Source organism: Balearica regulorum, chromosome 17, assembly GCF_011004875.1.
Source record: "Balearica regulorum gibbericeps isolate bBalReg1 chromosome 17, bBalReg1.pri, whole genome shotgun sequence".
Classification (NCBI taxonomy): domain Eukaryota; kingdom Metazoa; phylum Chordata; class Aves; order Gruiformes; family Gruidae; genus Balearica; species Balearica regulorum.
Window position 1 is genome coordinate 11,570,008 of NC_046200.1, and position 17,230 is coordinate 11,587,237.

A 17,230-nucleotide genomic window follows, 5' to 3' on the forward strand; every position below is an offset into this window, starting at 1 on the left:
GCTTTAATTAACAAGCCAGTTCTTGCTGGGCACCATCAGCTGACAGAGACAGCATTTTCTGCCTGAATGTTAACTTCCTCTCTTTAAAAGAGATGTGCTTTCAGAGAGACAAACATCTCCCAGGACACACTAGAGGCTTTCCTTCCTGGCCATTACCACGAGGTCACTTTGCAAAGTCTACTGTATTGTCCTAACCCTTTTTAATAGAAGCATTTTCCAAACATGATGCTTGCAAAACTCTAGCCTCAGATGCAGCCAGACAGGGCAGGGCTTGGCTGCTGTAAGCTACCGTGCAGCCGTTGCTGAAGAAACCCTCAGGGGAGTTTATCCAACAATCACATAGCACATTACAAGGTTTCCAATACAGTACCTCAAATTTACATAGTTTCCTCATATGTGAAAAGATGATCTCCTGCTGTTCCTGCTGTGTCAGGGATCAATACGACACCATGGTGCTGCTGTCTGCATTGTGCTGCCACTCTGTATTTCTTCCTGAGAGCCAGTGCCCTGACATGAGTTTCCTGCTGAGGGAGGCCTTTTCTGACAATGTCATCCGGGGCTGCACTGAGCAGAAGCCCTTGCTGCTACATGAATGTCTGGAAAACAGCCGCTGAGCTTCTTCAGCCTCAGGGTGCTTTCTAAGTCACACTTGTTATGAAACTTACTCCAGGACTGAGAAATTCACTGGGAGCTGGTGCCAACATCAGGAAGAAGAGGAGCAAGTTTATTATTTGGTATTACAACATTACTCACAGAATTGGGAACAGGCTCACCTGCTCACCCAAAACAAGACAGAGCAATTAGCTTGCAGAGATACTGCAAGACTGTCCTTCCACTCTCCCTTTGCAGCACGCCAAGATGTAATGCACCCAGTGCCAAGGGCATTTTCTGCTTTGCCCATATCTGACAAAAAAGGGAAACAAAGAGCAATGCTGTGACCACAACAGCCTCACTGACTGCTCTGTTTCTGCAATCCAGGCAGAAGGGCAGTTAAGAGAGGGAACATCCTAAGTATAGGTATCAAGCTCCCCACCAGTTCAGGGAGACCTGCCAAGGCTGAGGACTCCTTTCCCCTACTCTGGAAAGGAGGAAGCATTCAGAAATCTTTGAGCTGCTTGTGGCAAGGGGAGGAGCTGGTACCACATCTACCAGACCACATTAGGTAGGGGAAAATACACCTATTAACCAAAGTGCAGATGGGATGTTCCCAGCAGGATGTGGGAGCAGCCTGTATTGGCAAACTCTAACCACTCAGAAGGGAGTGCCAGGTGGTCAGCAGTCCATCCCATGCTTCCTGCCTAGCTTGGTTAGCCTGTTTTTTACTTGTAAAAGTCTAACTAGTATTTAATGTTCTGACCCTGTCTCTACCTCTTTGATGCCAGCATCCATTTCTAGCCTTCCTCCATTGCCTTTCCATCTTTTGGCTGCCTCTTTACCTACCCATTTCAGAATAAATCTATCTTAGAAGAGTATCACAGGGCCGCAGCCAGAACATTCCTGTCTGTCTGCCATGGGAGCTGTGAGGACCCAACACCCAGCCAGTTCCGAACAAGCAAGCAAGAAATCAGGGCTCTGCTCTCACTCCTTATGAACTACATTAAAAAAAAAAAAAAAAAAAAGAAAACAAAGAGGAAGGTAGAAAAGCAGTATAAAGGAAGTTTCATAAGTATCTCATGCCTATAAGGTTCTGGTGTTTTTCTCTCAACTGGGTGGTGCTTCTTGCTATTCCAAAGACTCAAAAACCAAAAGATTGAGTCACAGTCATAAGTACAACCTTGCGACCTGAACCAAGGCCATTCAGAGTGGTTAGAAGCACTGAAGATATTAGAGAGCGTGCATACGCTGGCCCTGAGCCGTGGCTGTTTTGAATGTGTTTACAGCTTGTCAGCCTAAGTACTTTAGTTTACTAACCAGGTTGGCATTGCACGTTGTATTCAATTACTGCAAGCCTGAAATTCACCAGCTCCAAGGATTAGACAGATTCAGCTCTTCCTGACTCTCTTTAAAGAGCTCAGGGCTTTCTGGATGTTGTTTAAATTATCAGCAGTAATTGTTTTCTTGCAAATGTTAAAAGAACGCAGATTAAGAGTCTAGAAACCACAACACATAAGATTCTGCAAAGTGGTTGCTGCCAGCACAGGTCTGTAAAGAGAATCAGTGATTCAAAGTGGGCGTATAAAAGGCACTTTAACGCTCAGACCTTCCTTTGGTACAGCGTGTTCATATGCTGTGCAACGAATGCGTTCAAAGGAAAGGTTTCCTGTAAGGACAGCTCAGAATCTCATAGAGAAGCTGACAGCCTACAAAAGAGAAAAACTATTCATTTCAGTTTTTAAAGTGTAAATATCTTTGAAAGCTTCTGCTAAACAGGCTGGAGGTGTCTCATTGTCTTGCTGATATTAAACAGGGCAAATTCTGTAATCAAGCCAATCATGCTCCATGCAGGGAGAGAGGACAACATTATTTATAACATCAGTACTGGTGTGCCAGCTCTCCTCAGGAAGGGCTGTACATCCAGGCACAGCCCTTAAGCAGCAGAGTTGGAGAAGAAAAAGGAAAAGTTGCATCTGTTGGGGGTGGTGAGGGGAAAGTGACAATGAAACAAAACAAACCCGAACCAAACACTGAGTGGAAGAAAGCAGAAGGATGTGGATGTGCTGGAGACGGAAGGACAAGCTAGCAACAGCAGTATCAAGCAGAACAATAATCCCATTTACTGATGTAGCTTCAGAGGTCAACTTTTTTGGACTCCCTTGGGACCAAGCTAGGAGAAAAGCCTACGACCTGCTCTGCTGCAGCTCGGCTTTCTGCATAGCTGGCAGATATCGAGAACAAAAGAATCTGGTCTGAGGACCAGCAATAACTGCCAATGCTGTGCCAATCGTGGACTCCACAGCAGAAAAGGGAAGATGATAAAATTCTACCTGGAAATCTCCAAGTATCAGCCAACTTCCCCTCCAAACAGAACAGAAGGTAGGAGTTAGTCACTCAGCTTTAGCACTCCTGCTTCCCTAGGCGTGATATATACAAAAATTGGAGAGATCTATTTTGGCAAAGCACTCATCTTCTAAACTCTAGAAAAGTGACTCCCCTCATTTCCTCGAGGGGTGGAACCACCCTTGTCTTTCCACTGGCTGGCCTGCACCCACCTCCACAGAGCCCCACACATCTTTGAGCCTGGCTTTGTCACTGAGCAGATCTTGAAAGGCCTTTCTTATCGCTGCTCTTCCCATCGCTGTGATCTCTCCCCATGTGAGTGGCCGCAACAGGATCACATTGACTGAAGCTTCCCATCCTCTCAGTCTCTTTAGCCTCCAAGCTGCAAGCTACTCACTCCAAAATTCTTGTCAGTAACTCTTCTCTAGCGAAGGGTGTCAGTCACTAACTTTTCCAGTTGTCCCAACACTTTCCGGTGGCCCAAGAATCCTGTAGCAAGCTCTCTCTCTGTCCTCCTCTAACTCTATTTAGGTATCTTCTCCACTTCTCACCCTATCTGTATGGGGAAGACAGACACATTCTCTCTCTTTCTGGGAGTGAATTATCACTACCTGTTACAAATACTGTCTGACATCTTTTGAAGCTACCAGCACTGTCTTACTTGGCAAACATTTGGGCTGATGCTTTCCAAGACAGGTTTCCAGAATTTTTGGAAAGTTCAATCACAACAGTTCAACTGTTACAGAAAGCAAGGTTCAGGAAAATTAAATCACTTCTCAAGTTAAATAAACAAATAAGTATCTGTGGAACCCATTTCTCCTTTTTCCTTTTTCCTTTGTAGGCTTGCTTCAGAGCAACAGTCAAAGTTTGGCAAAAGCATTGGGCTTTATGCCAGGACATGCGTCAGGAGGTCAGCATGAGATTCTGGAAGAGCCAGAAGAGGGGGTACAACCTAGTTTGCTCAATGCAAACATTTGTTAAGACATCCTTACCACAAAAATGAAGAATCGGGGATGCTGAGATCCACACTACAAACGCCCACATTGATTATGTTCTCTCTGGGTCACAAACAAAACTAATGCTGGTGCACCTCTTGTCACTCTCCTTGGATAGCAACAGATGTTTGTGCAATGGACACATAGCAGATGGACTACGAATACGTAAGAGGTGGCTGAAGTGGTACAGTTTGGAGGCAGACCAGCCAGCGTCTTTTAGTCTGCTTATATGATGCAAGTGGTAGGGGGGATTGGAAAACAGATCCCAAACGACAAGGTGTAGAACACCACAAACCTTCTGGAAGCAAGGGCCAGTCATGGCCCTCACTTCCTGGAACACAGACCACGAGGTGCTGGGAGTTGGTCACCCTACACACTGAGGGAACAACATGAAGCCCCTCCACAAGGAGGTATCCCTTCATGGTCTTTTGGAAAAAGACACTGGTTTTGCCACTCTGCATGTTCTCTGTGGTGGCTGGGCAGACCAGGTGGAACCCTGACGCACTACCCAATCAAAGGCTATAGCTGCTGTAAGAAGATGGAAGGACTTAGTCAAACACTTGGTAGAAAAATGCAAAGCCCAGAGAAAGACCACAAAGTAAGTCAAAGCAAAATGCCCTCAACATCCAGATAGCAACAACCCAGTCTCCAAGAGGAAGGCTAGTCTCATGGATAAGGCAGATGAACATCACACCAGAATGCTACTATGTGATGCTAAGCGAGTTACTTAGAATTACATTTTAAAAAATAAAATAATAAAAACCATTGATTGCAATGTTTTCCATTTTTTGGGTGCCCGACCGGAGTGTTAACTCTTGGTTGCAAGTGAAACTAAAGGGATTTTACGTTATATGTGAAGAAAACTGCATTAAAAGTCAGAAGTCGGTTTTGCAGAAAATTATGCATCTCGCATTAAGCACCCAAAATTAGCAGACGCTTTTTCTATATTCTGCCTGCCTTGATTACCTGTGGTTAGTGAACATACCATCCTCTTATCTCACAGGAACATTGCAAGGATAATTAAGACCTGTGTAGCATTCCAACTGTATTTGGAATTAATGGTCATGCCAAAAGGAAATGAGTACTTTTGTACTCAGAGTTTGCAGAGTGTCCTGTAAATAAGATGTACACATAGCTCTAGAGATAAAATATTGAATCCAGCAAGTATCATTCGTGCTATACACTGAGCAACGCAGGAGCCCCATAGAAAAAATAGGACATGATTGCGTGATTGAGAGTTATCATAAAGATTCAAGACAAGGCTATAGGCACAAGGCAAGGCTGGATAACGATAGTAATTTCTTAACTTCTGAATGATTTCACAATCTTAGTATTTTGTCAAAGTAGTGTACATAGTGCATGTGTTGTGTTGTTACATACAGTTAACCGTTGATATCTAGACTCTAGTAATAAAGATAATCTAAAGTTTTAAGAAGTAACTGCAGGCACCTAAGAAAGAAGTGAAAACAACTATAAAAGCAAACACATGTAAAAGAAAAGTATTTTCTGCTAATCAAATGTAGTGAAAAAAGAAAATAGAAAAGACATACATCCTGGTATTTCTGGTCCAACACATTTTATGTGCTTGGCTCAGCACAGTGTGTTTGTCAATTTTGTTACTGATGTCTGAGTGGCATTGTTATTTGTGAACTACTTACAGACAGGATCAACTGAAGCGGTTGAAGTTCACGATTAAAAGTCTAATCTGTATCAGGACATCTCTTAAACATCTTTTTATAGTCAGAGAAAAGAAAGCAGCCATTTATTTTAAATTATTTTTAAAAAGGCATCCTTCTAGCATTAAGGTAACTTTGAAATTAACTATTGTTATATGCTTATGAGGCAATATTCAAACAAATAAAGAACAAGATTAAATATTAGGCAGTGTCCCTTCCAGGCCTCCAGTCACAGGCACTATGACAACTGGTTCTTTGAAGATAACTCTCAGCCATGTGTAGTCACATCGCATTTTTCCTTCATCCTGAGAAATATAACCTGGAAATCTCAAGCCAATACTAAAACATTCTTGGAGCTTTTGAATTTACTAATGATCATTTCTTCATTCAAAAGCCTCTTACATATGACAAGAATTCTCATCTTGAGAGATAAATAAGCATCTCAGAATTAACAGACTAAAGCATAAGCAGCTAACTAGATTCCATACTTTATAGTCAAATAAAATTAAGCAAACATCAACAATATACGTACTTGATAATGCTTTAAGAGATCTTGACAATGCATTTTGTCATGGTTTTGCCCCAGCTGGCAACTAAGAAACAACAAGAACACTATCTCAAGTAGGCTTCTTAATCTAACATTCATTCTAGAAAAGTAAGGAAGCATACGATACGGCACTAACCAATAAAGAGTGACAGAAGGATGTATATAATGAATGCTAAGTAGCAATGGTTTGTGGAATTTGTCAGACTCTTGAAATCGTTTTGATGCAAGATAAATAAAACTGTCTGATAAAGGTGATGGCGTTGATTTACATGTACACTGATATCTGTAAAATAACCATCTTCTCACATGACATCTTAATAGGACAGAACAATGTAAAGCCAACACATAAGTTAAACCACTTAAATGACCATGTCATTTACAATGTGAGAATTCAAGGTGGTTTGGCTACACTTTCTTAGAAATATAGTAGAAAGGAAGTGATAGTTGTCTTTGTGCTATTAAGCATTTTTATGAACGACCCAGGGAAACCAAAAGTTTGCAGATGACAAAGATATTCATGGAAACAGCAACTTGGGATCGAAGTGCTGTACAATCTAGGAAGCAAAATGATAAAGAGAAATAAAGATGAAAGTCAAACTGATTAATTCAAGCTGAAACTAAGACATTTTTGACTGTGAAGACAGCAGAGTCAATAGTTATTTACCAAGGCAAGCAGCAGGCTCTCTACCAAGACTACTATAAAAACAAACAGAAATTCTCCTGAAGTTCCAAGCTTTAGCCATGCTATTGAATCTGAAGCAAAAATAAAGCAAGATAGCCTGAACGTCCACATCAAACCACAGGTCAGACTAGCTGGTCCCTGATGAACTTTTTATCTATCATAATTGATTATATAGATAGCTATTTAGTGAACAGTCAAATTCATTGTAAGAAGTGGCCATTTCCCAACCAAAGTCACCATATTTCAGAACTGGCAGTTTTAATTCCTCTTATTCCATTTTCGCAGGGTGAAGGAAATAGATCTTACATTCTAGATACTTTATCAAAGCCTTTAACCTACCTGTAAATAATTCTTATTTTCCTTGTGAAAGCCAATGACAACTCATACGCATAGATCTATGAACATCATAATGTAGGATGTTTTGTTCCAGAGTCTCCTTTCCAAAATATTTGGCATTAAGACCCTCTCAGCAGCAATTAATCCACAATTCTCTCTACTAAAATTCACAAAGGGTGAAAAACTGAGGCTAAAAAAAAAAAAATCATACACATGACACTCATCCCTAACGTTTAGGCTTAGCATCAGCTAAGCCTCAATTTAGCTTTAAATAGACAATATCAATCAGGCACTGCTATATTATGTCAAGTAACCTCTCCTTCAGTGTTGTAGTCCCTGTCTTTACTCTCTGTTAAAGCAGTCTACCCCTTGCAAACCTACAAGGCTTTGCTCACTCCAAAAAGGCAGGAAAAGACTCACTGATTTTGTTGATTCCAGAGACCCTGAAGATAGGGTGTCTCGGCTGCCCCGACTCTTGGAACTGAGATGGGGTGAGGATGATGGTGAGTCATCAATATAGGGCATCATATCATGATGTCGCCTCTGTTCTTCAGCACGGTCTGCATCATACGCATAGCTAGGTGGTGTGCCACTGAATGAAGCATCTGTAAAACACAGGAAAAAAGTCTGTCTGGTCAGAGTCAAGCTGGACAGGAGACAGGCTGGTCAACCAAGGTGGTGCGTGCCTCCCAGCTATTATGATTACTTACCAGTAAACCCAGAGTCAGTGATAGTTAAATATAGAACGAGTGGAGGCATAAATTTAATTAAACTCGTGTTGTCACCCAACATTCACTTCACTCATTCTAAGACCTAAAATGTAAAGTCCTTTCTAATATCTAAAATTGGGGTTCATTTAGTTACAGCTCCTTCCCTTCCCTCAAGTTTTCCTTCAAAAGCATTAGCATCAAAATAAATCCTCTTGCAGGCTCCATAGTTATGCAGTCTGGGTTTAGGAATGTAGTGTGTTAGGGTAACAGACCTTGTTTTTTCTGTAGAACAAGAACAGATGATGCCCCTGCCAGTTTAGCAATCATAGATAATACATAGCTCAGGGGAGAAATATAACTCTTTCCAGACTTCTCAGGAACAAGAGGACTAGGAAAGAAAGGTCTTACATGTCAAGTGAACCAGCCTACTGCCAGAAAAAAAAAAAAATCCTAAGAGGTCCTCTTCTATTGGCTGCCCCTCCTCCTCAATTGTGAGACTAACTCCTTAAATAAATGAACAAACCACCACCCTGACCCCTTCCCCCATACACCCACCAAAAGAACCCAAAAGAAACCAACAAACAAAACAAAAACAAACAAAAAAAACCCAAACAAAAAAAAAGGGATGGTGGTATGAAGAGTCAAATTAATCATTATTGCATGAGATGAACTTCTGCAGGAAAGGTGAGTACTAAAATTGGTTCTGGTATCTTTTGTAGCTGCATACAGAACCTGTTTCTGCAAAAATCTATATTAAGGACACACACTGAGCAGCTCCCTTTACCCAAGGTTAAAAGGTCTTTTATCTCGCTGCACAAAGAAATATTCACAGAGGACTAAAATTTGCTTTCTGCACAGTGGCACTGCATCTTGCTTGAGAGAAGCTGGAGACAACCTTACATATGAGTTACATGAGGCTGTGAAGCGCTTTCACCTGTCAATGCCGAGCAGTGTCCTGTGTGTAGCAGTAACAGCCACGCATGGGCCACTGAACACAAAACAGCAGAGCTCCTGCTCCTCTTTCAGTTACTAGTCACAAAATGGCACTCTTCTCGCAAAACTGAAAAAAAACCACAGTAGCAGGCGAGCCTTATGGAAGACAAAGCCACAAAAAAGAAGAATAGTTTTTTTGTCTTATAAGTTTAAAATTATGCATTAAATTCACACTTGAACACAAGTAGAACCAATTTTTACTTGTTTTCACAAATATCCAGGTTCTGTGAAAATAATAACAGCAGCTGCCAAGCATACTAATAATCCTGTTATACATCACTAAGGCAAGGTGGAGGAGTAACATTTTAAAGCCCACTTTCCTCCCTCACAGTAAACTCAGTTAAAGCATGACTCATTCCAGTAAAGGATGTGAACTTTGTGTGGAACAGAATAAAACTTGATCCATGTGGCTTATTCAGGAGCGAGAGCTGGTCCAGGGAATTTACACAAACAATATACTGAAAATCCAACAATAAACTCACTGTAGAAGTGAGCCTCTGTCTCAAATACCACCCAGCTAAATAACAGCTGTATATGAGGCCTTTAGCCTGCTGAAGGACCATGGCAATATTATTTTAACAAGCACAATGAGTTTTATGTCACCCACCCGCTTATGGTATTACCTTGTGCTCAAGTTCTCAGAGCTCTTCAAAAGACTTATTAGGTTGTGTGAGACCACAGGAATTGAGAAAGGAGAAAAAAAAAAGGGGGGGGGGGGGGGAAGGTGGTACATGTTCTCTGGAAGGGACTTTTGTCTAGATGTTAGAGGTTTCCAGAGCTCCCCAACCACTTCGAAAACACCCTATTAAGTTGATTTGGTAAACAGAAGCTTGAAAGGGAGTTGCTGAAATAAGGATGCTCAGTCACAAACAAAAGAAACTTTTAGATATCCCAAAGTTGGATAATGTCTACAACACCTGCAAACCAAACAAATCTCATGCCAGAATTTTCAAAAACTCTTTGGCTAAAAGAATGTGGATGAGAAGACAGCATGGCCCCCACCTTGCACTACCCAAACATGCAAGGAAACACTGAAAAGAAAAAGTAAAAATACCCTCCTCACACGCAAGATGAATGGCCTTCTGTTTGGCCGGAATGTTAAGGGACTGTTTTGACCCCAGAAACCAGAGTTATAAATAGGAAGGAAAATGGGTGTCTCCTTGCACCTCTGCACTATTTGTGCCACAGAAAATAAGAAACCCCTAAGACCACGTAACTTCAGTGGAGGAGTGCAGATACCTGTTTTCCATTCAGCCGTCCCTTATGCAACTTTCTAACCCAAGAAGCCTGCAAGATAGTACTGATCATTTGACACAGGCATTATCCAAGGAGCAACATTAGTACTGGGCACTTATGTAGGCTTTGAGCCTTTGATCAAGCAAGAGTTCTTTTTCCTTCAGAAGTTTCTTCAAACTACTTTTATCCAAACCAGTTTCTCCTGCACCCGTGCAGTAACAAGACCATGTTGCTGTGCAGAAATCAAGGCAGGAATATTTCTTTCATCCCCAATGCTCACTTTCAAATTTTATAGTTTGATCCACTTCTGTTAATGGGGGAGTGAATGCAGACTAAAATATATTAGCAGAAAGGCTCGCAGTGAATCACAGTATTTTCACTTTCCTCACTTTCTCCTGCTAAAAAGCAGGCTTCACACTTCTACCTTCCATAACACGCTCTATCTCCTACTGCACAGGGAAACCTTTATCTGAAACTGAAGGAAAGGGCAGGTGGAGGACTTGGTCTCAGAAGAGGAGATGTATTCCTAGCTTTGCAATGAGATTCAGTCTACCTTTGAATCACCTTGTCTCCCTATGCATAAAAATGAATATAACACATCTCAACAAGGAATGAAGAGTGTCAATCTATCAGTGTCACAGACTGCCGTGAGATCTGTGCATAGAAAGCTCCACACAGAATTCAAAACTTTATTTCTGTATCCTCCAGGGATCCTTCACACATTAAAAAGCTTAGAAGTAGTTATAATCCTTCTTCTTTCTATTATTGTTGCATACAGCACTGAAATCTACCTGTGGAGATTTTAATTATCGCCAAGGCAGAAGGATCTTCCTGCTTTTATTCTACTATTTTTTCCAATAGAAGCAAAATATTACGGTAGCCAGATACACTAGCAAGTCTTAACACTAATAACAGAGGTAGAGTTGTATCTCTATGATTAAAGAGACCGCTGTTGCTAGGGAAACTAGGTTATTCAGAGCTCCTAAACCCATGACAATGCTGCACAGGCTGTTCAGGCTCCACCTGGGAGCAAAAAGGCTACAGCAAAGAGATTAGAGCCAGGAGCTCACCTGCACAGACACTTTCCGCTGCTCTGGGTGCTGCTATTGTAGATGGCAAGTGGAGAGAGCAACTGGGCCTGAGCAAGAATCATAGAATCATTTAGGTTTGAAAAGACCTTTAAGATCATACAGTCCAACTGTAAACCTAACACTGCCAAGTCCACCATTAAACCATGTCTTTAAGTGCCACATCTACACATCTTTTAAATACCTCCAGGGATGGTGACTCAACCGCTTCCCTGGGCAGCCTGTTCCAGTGCTTGATAACCCTGTTGGTGAAGAAATTTTTCCTAATATCCAATCTAAACCTGCCCTGGTACAACCTGAGGTGTAAATTACAGCACTTGGTTTCTTAGCCAGTGTCTCGGGTAGAGTGAACATTAAGAGGGTTCTTATTCTCCTTTTAGGGTCAGCAAGTGTCTGAGCCATCAGTAACTGAGCCATCAAAGCTAGAGAAAGGCCCCCTTTCTACTCCTCTTTGGGTAACCTGTAAGAAATCCCATCCCATACAGAAGAGCAGCACCTGTGACTTACAGAAACAAGCCCTCTCAGCTTGTGAGTCTGTTCCACCACCACCTCCCTTCAGTTACTGCTTCCATCCTTTCACCTCTTTCTCATCTCTGTCCCCTTTTCATTTTCTTTTGGTTTTCTCAAACTTAATATTCCTTTTCTTTATTTTCCTGTTCCTCCCCTCTTCTAAATTGCTCCTCTCCCTCACTGCCTCAAATTTCACCTGGCTGGAGGGTAAGGAAGAATCTAACAAATTTACAGTTAATCACAAACTCACTGGCACTCAGAGACAACACAGCAACACTGTTCCTTTGTCCTGGTGCCTACACCCTTCCTGCTGGGTGCCACATTCATTCTTTGGGAATATGAAATCAAGTCATAGATCTAACTTGAAAGCAGGAAGGGAAAAAGAAATTAACTTCTAAGTAAAAAGAAAGATTAGCTGCATCTAATCCAGGGCCACACAATGGTTCAAATGCATGTGTCATACTTTCACAGCAACACAACATCCATAGCTGCTTGAGAGGCTTAGCAGCAGCGTGCAGAGAAACTTCCAAGCTAGCTGTGCTCCAGCTAATCCCGCTAAAACAGCAGTGAAGCCACAGCAGCTCAGACCTGCCTAAGTAAATACCTAGAATCCTGAGGCGGGAGGGGGAGTTGCACCACATGCCAAAGCCTCACATCACTGTGGCTTCATTGTAAATGGTACCAAGGCTAGCACAAGTTTGTAATGTCTATACTCACTCCAAAAACATTCCCGCAGCTGCAGAGCAGAAGAGAGCTACGGCAGTTTGCATCCTCTGACTGTGTGTTTCTATGCCAGGGAATGTGTGAGGCCACAGTTTGACAATGCATTGTCTTGGCAGCAATAGGCGTTTAAGATTTCCCCCACCAAGCCGTAAACCACTGCATGGCCCTTTCCTCTCTTATCCCCTGAGTTCTGCAACCCCACAGATGTCTACGGTCCAGATAAAGACCTCAGCCAGCTCAAAGAAAAATAGCTTTGATGCTTCCCTTCTAAGATGGATCAGCTCTCTGATCAAGTTCATGGCACAGAAATCCAAACTGAAGGGATACACGCATGGCAGTTCAGGGGTGGCTACACTTAAAAGCTTGTACTGCAACTGAAAGACGTCTACAAAACACTACTTGAGTTTCCTTCAGGTTGAAGCTTAGTCAGTTCCTGGGATTTACACATGGCTGGTTTGGGGATAAGTTACCAGGAATGCAACAGCTTTTTTTTTTTTTTTTTTTTTGTAACCTTTGAGTTACTAATATGCTTTACCAACCTTAGCTCCAGCTTTTACATACTGCTGTTTGCTTGGTGATAAACAATACAGAATAATGTCGTTTTATTTCTTAGTGCTGGCCAGGCTACTTGGAGAAGGATCAGGGATTTGGGCCCAGTGCTGAGTACATGTAGAAGTACATCAGTGTGGATGGGCTGTGAATGCAGTTGCCTAGGGAATGCAACAGCATTTTCTAAAAATTAGAAGAGTTAAACTATGGAAAACTAAGCATCTTGCTTACTTCCTCCACACCTTCTGAATCATCATCTCCAAAACCAGAAAATAGTGCACTCAATACTTTGTACACTTTTGCACAAAACTGAGATCCATGAACAATAATTATGCTGTCTGCGTATATCAGGAGCCTGTCCCAGAACAAAGATCAAGAATCAAAAGGAAAAAAATGGATACGTTTGCCATGTCAAATCCCTATGGCTTTATTCTTCTCAGATTGATGAAAAAAATAGCTCCGCTAGGATGCTAAACAGATTCAAAACAAACCCTTTCCTTCATGCTCTGTATCTCTTCTCTATGCAAAGACAGTACATCTACATGTAAAGATGTTTAGTGAAATCTGAAGCCTTCACTCAAATAAAAACCAAAAAAATCCCATTAGTTTCCAAATTCATTTTTTAGTATTAGATGAAAACAGAAAAGTAAAAAGTAACAAAAGCTAAGCTAGCTCCAAGCCTGCCTATGGCCTCAAACTGTATTTCTCCATTAAGCACATGAAGAGAATCCAACTATTACTGCCAGGAGACTCCTACAAGGCACCCCATCATTTGCCACAGAAGAAAAATGTCCACAGATGATCTTGCTTACCACTGCTGAACAAGCTGTCTTGGAGCATGAGTTGCAGTAGCAGAATTGCAGTGAAATACGTAACACAGCCCACCCACAGGAAACACCCATCAGCACGCAAAACCAAGGCAGAGTTGAACAAGTAGTTGCATACAATGCAGCCAAGCTGCAGTTTCCCTTCTGCAGGCAGACATGAAATGGGCTTTGGAAGTGTGCTGTATGTTGACAATTTGCAATGAAACACTCTTTAGGGAATAGGACGAAAGGGGAACAGTACCCAGGGAAGGAAGGTTTCTAAATACGTATCTGGACACTGGAATGGCAACTTAAAAAAGCAATGTAAAAAAGGAGTTCTGTGAATCCAAAAGTTCAGCAGATTTTTCTGAAATCACCATATCCATTTCAGGTTTGCATCCTCCCCTCTCCCACTGTAATAGGTCATCTTTCTGCAGCATGTTAGGTGGCTGCAGAAACAAGTATCTGTCGCACATAAATTTTACCCAACCTTTCATTTTCTTTTAAGGATAAGGGTGTGTTTGTGGGTGCATATGTGAGCACACATGTATGCATGCATGTAGAGATTGAGAACTGCACCTTATTTTTGAGATGGAAGGAGAAAGCAACGTACCTTGCATATAGAAACAGCAAGACAGCTGGTGGTTCTCACCACCCTCTCTCCCACAGGGGGTCTCAGGCCATAGATTAACCAGCCTCCAAGAAACTACTGTCTCTACCACAGATGAGCTTTATCCTTGTAGCAGACAGCGCCCTTAAGTCTTTAGGAGATGAATTAACTGCAGTCCACTTTTAATCTTTTAGGTGTGTCAAACCCAGATCATTAAACATCTAAAAAAGAAGATCAGAATTCTTTAATCTGCCCCTCTATTCCATGAAGAGTTCATGCAGAGGCTAGAGGACAGGTCTGATCTGTTTGTAGCAGTCTGTTACTGAGACATGCTGTTGCACTTTGCTGTGACTGACATTTTCCTGGGGACAGATTTAACATTCACACAGATCTAATACCCATGCAGAGTGAGGTTCCACGATCCAGCCACAATGCAAAAGCTGAGACTACTGAGACCATTCTCCACCACAGGGAAGCCTAGGGCATCCTCACACTAAGGCTACTGGGAGAGTCATTATCATGACAGAAAAATTCAGGAAGCTAACCTGATGATCCAGGAGAGTCCATCTTTTACCAGCCAAGACTGTGCTGTAGCATGCAAATTCCAAAGATTTCTCTTCTGCCAGCCAGCACAACTTCCCCACTGCTTATCTTTGCTTCATGCAACTCCAGCTTAGCAACCACGGAGTGCTACATGCTAAGGAGTGTAGACCAAGCTGTCATCCACACATTACATTCAGCCAGGCTTCGACACAGTGCATGCCACAGAGGTCGGCAAGGGAAGAGTAGCAGAGGTGTAAATTCCCATCTCTATAAGACCTCTGACACTTGGATCAGTTTCAATCAGACTGAAATACTGGGAGGGAAGCACACCACAAACTAGACAGAGGAGTCCAACTGATGATAAGAGTTGTGATTAGGAGGAAAACAGGTTATGTGTTTAGGGGATGTGGCCTTTCAAATACAGGGTATCTCCACAGCAATTTGTAAATTTGAGGATATATTACAAGCAGGCTGTATGTAACTAACATTAGGAAAGAAAGTTACCCATACTTACTGCAGAAGGCAAAACTTGAACATTTCTCTATGATGGCTGACAATACCTATGTCCTACTGGCTGCTACATGCCCTCCAAGGCACTTAAAATGTTTAATCACCATCACTTAGAGCCCTAAACATCAGTGAGTAAACACACACATAGATGAATGAGGTATGTTCCCTGCATGACTGGCTGCAAATATGCTGCCAACAGGTAAAGACAGAGAAATTCTGGTCAGGCCTGAAATACATAGGTACCATCCATTCAAGGAAGAGTGTGAGAGTATTTAACTCAGAGGGCAGGCCAGGGCCCAGAACAGTGAAACTCCTGTTGCCTTTTTTTTTTTTCCCTTTTTACTGTTTCTCCTAAATATTTACAACTAAGTCATGCGGCACAATGTAACAACACATAACATGGATGAATACCTCTCAGACTTCTGCCTTGGAAAGAGCAGAAAGTCAGCCTGTCTCCATCCAGGGTCTATGTCTATGATTCCTCTCCTGTTCTATGTTTTCCCAGGCAGGCTGGAAAGGTTTCCATGTTCAGTTCACATTGGCAGTCAGGTCACTGGATGTTCTTGGCAAAGTAAACCCCAGAGCAAACTGGAATGCCTTTCCAGTTTTCTTTTCCATTCCTTACTCAGAATTGTGCACCAAGTTTAGCTGTTCTCATTCACTCCAAGTCTAACAGGCAAAAAAGCAAATTTTAGGCCCAATCATTCAGATTTAAATACTTTTTTTCAGTATAAAAATACATGGACAGGCAGATACATTCATAAGTACACATGGCTTTGCACCAAAGGCACCAGGAGCTTTAGCACTGACAGGATCAGAGCTGCAAGCTGACTGAAATAGAGAAAAGGTTTCCATGAAAAATAAGGTAAAAAATCTAAACCAAACCCAACCAGGTAAATGACAATGAACCACACACAGCTGTAAGGAGAAGAACCTGTAAGTCAGATTATTTCCCAACAAAAGCAGGGGCACCTAAAGTTTTAGGATTCAAGCAGACTCCGCTCTCTTTGTGGGTTCCTGCCCACATCTGTCCCACTGTCCCATAACAGACATGTTTGCAAGGAGCACAGCAAACCACAGTAGGAGCTGGCCAAGCTAAAAATAACTGGCAAGAGTGTTATTTTATAACTCAGAGCAATTCCCTATTCCATTTCACTGATCATCTCCACACAAGGCATCAGCATAACAGCACAGAGGTGGGATAGAGCAAATGTGACTGTTCAGGTCAGCACTACTGCTGTGCTCAAACTACAGCCTTGGTTTCATTTCTAAAAAAGAAATCTATTAACAAAACATAAAAGGAAACTGCATGTACTAAATATATTGGAGGGGGGGCTGCTTCTCTCATACCTAGTGTGGCTCTATCATTTGTCAGGCGAATGGACGAAAATTCCAACCATGATCTGCATACTATTTACTATTTTGTTCTTCACAGTTGTCTCAGTTTTGCAGCCACTTCAAACAATGTTTGGCAACAGGAATCTCCAGAGAAGTAGAAGAGACTAGAAAATTAATAGAAACAAAATGGACCAATTGCTATAGCATGATCTGTTAACAAAAAAACCTCCACAATGTATATATTTCATTTCCTGTATTTAACTAGAGCAGACCAAAAGTCCTGCCATGCAGAGAGGAAAGTGCCTGTTAAAACAAGAGTTTGTGAGAAGGGAAGGGAGGACCAGTCCTAGGCAGCAGAGAGTACTAAACTCTAATAAAAAAAAAAAAAAAACAAACCACCACCACCAAAACAAAACAGTAAATGTGCCTGATAAGAATACT

At 41.9% G+C, this 17,230-nt stretch overlaps 1 protein-coding gene across 1 annotated transcript in view; it reads right to left on the reverse strand.

Annotated features, from left to right (window-relative positions):
• BCR (BCR activator of RhoGEF and GTPase) overlaps positions 1–17,230 on the reverse strand; it is a 104,700-nt gene that overhangs the window by 45,334 nt on the left and 42,136 nt on the right. The window contains 1 exon segment of the mRNA XM_010311868.2: positions 7,594–7,778. Within this exon segment, the coding sequence (XP_010310170.2) occupies positions 7,594–7,778 (185 nt within the window).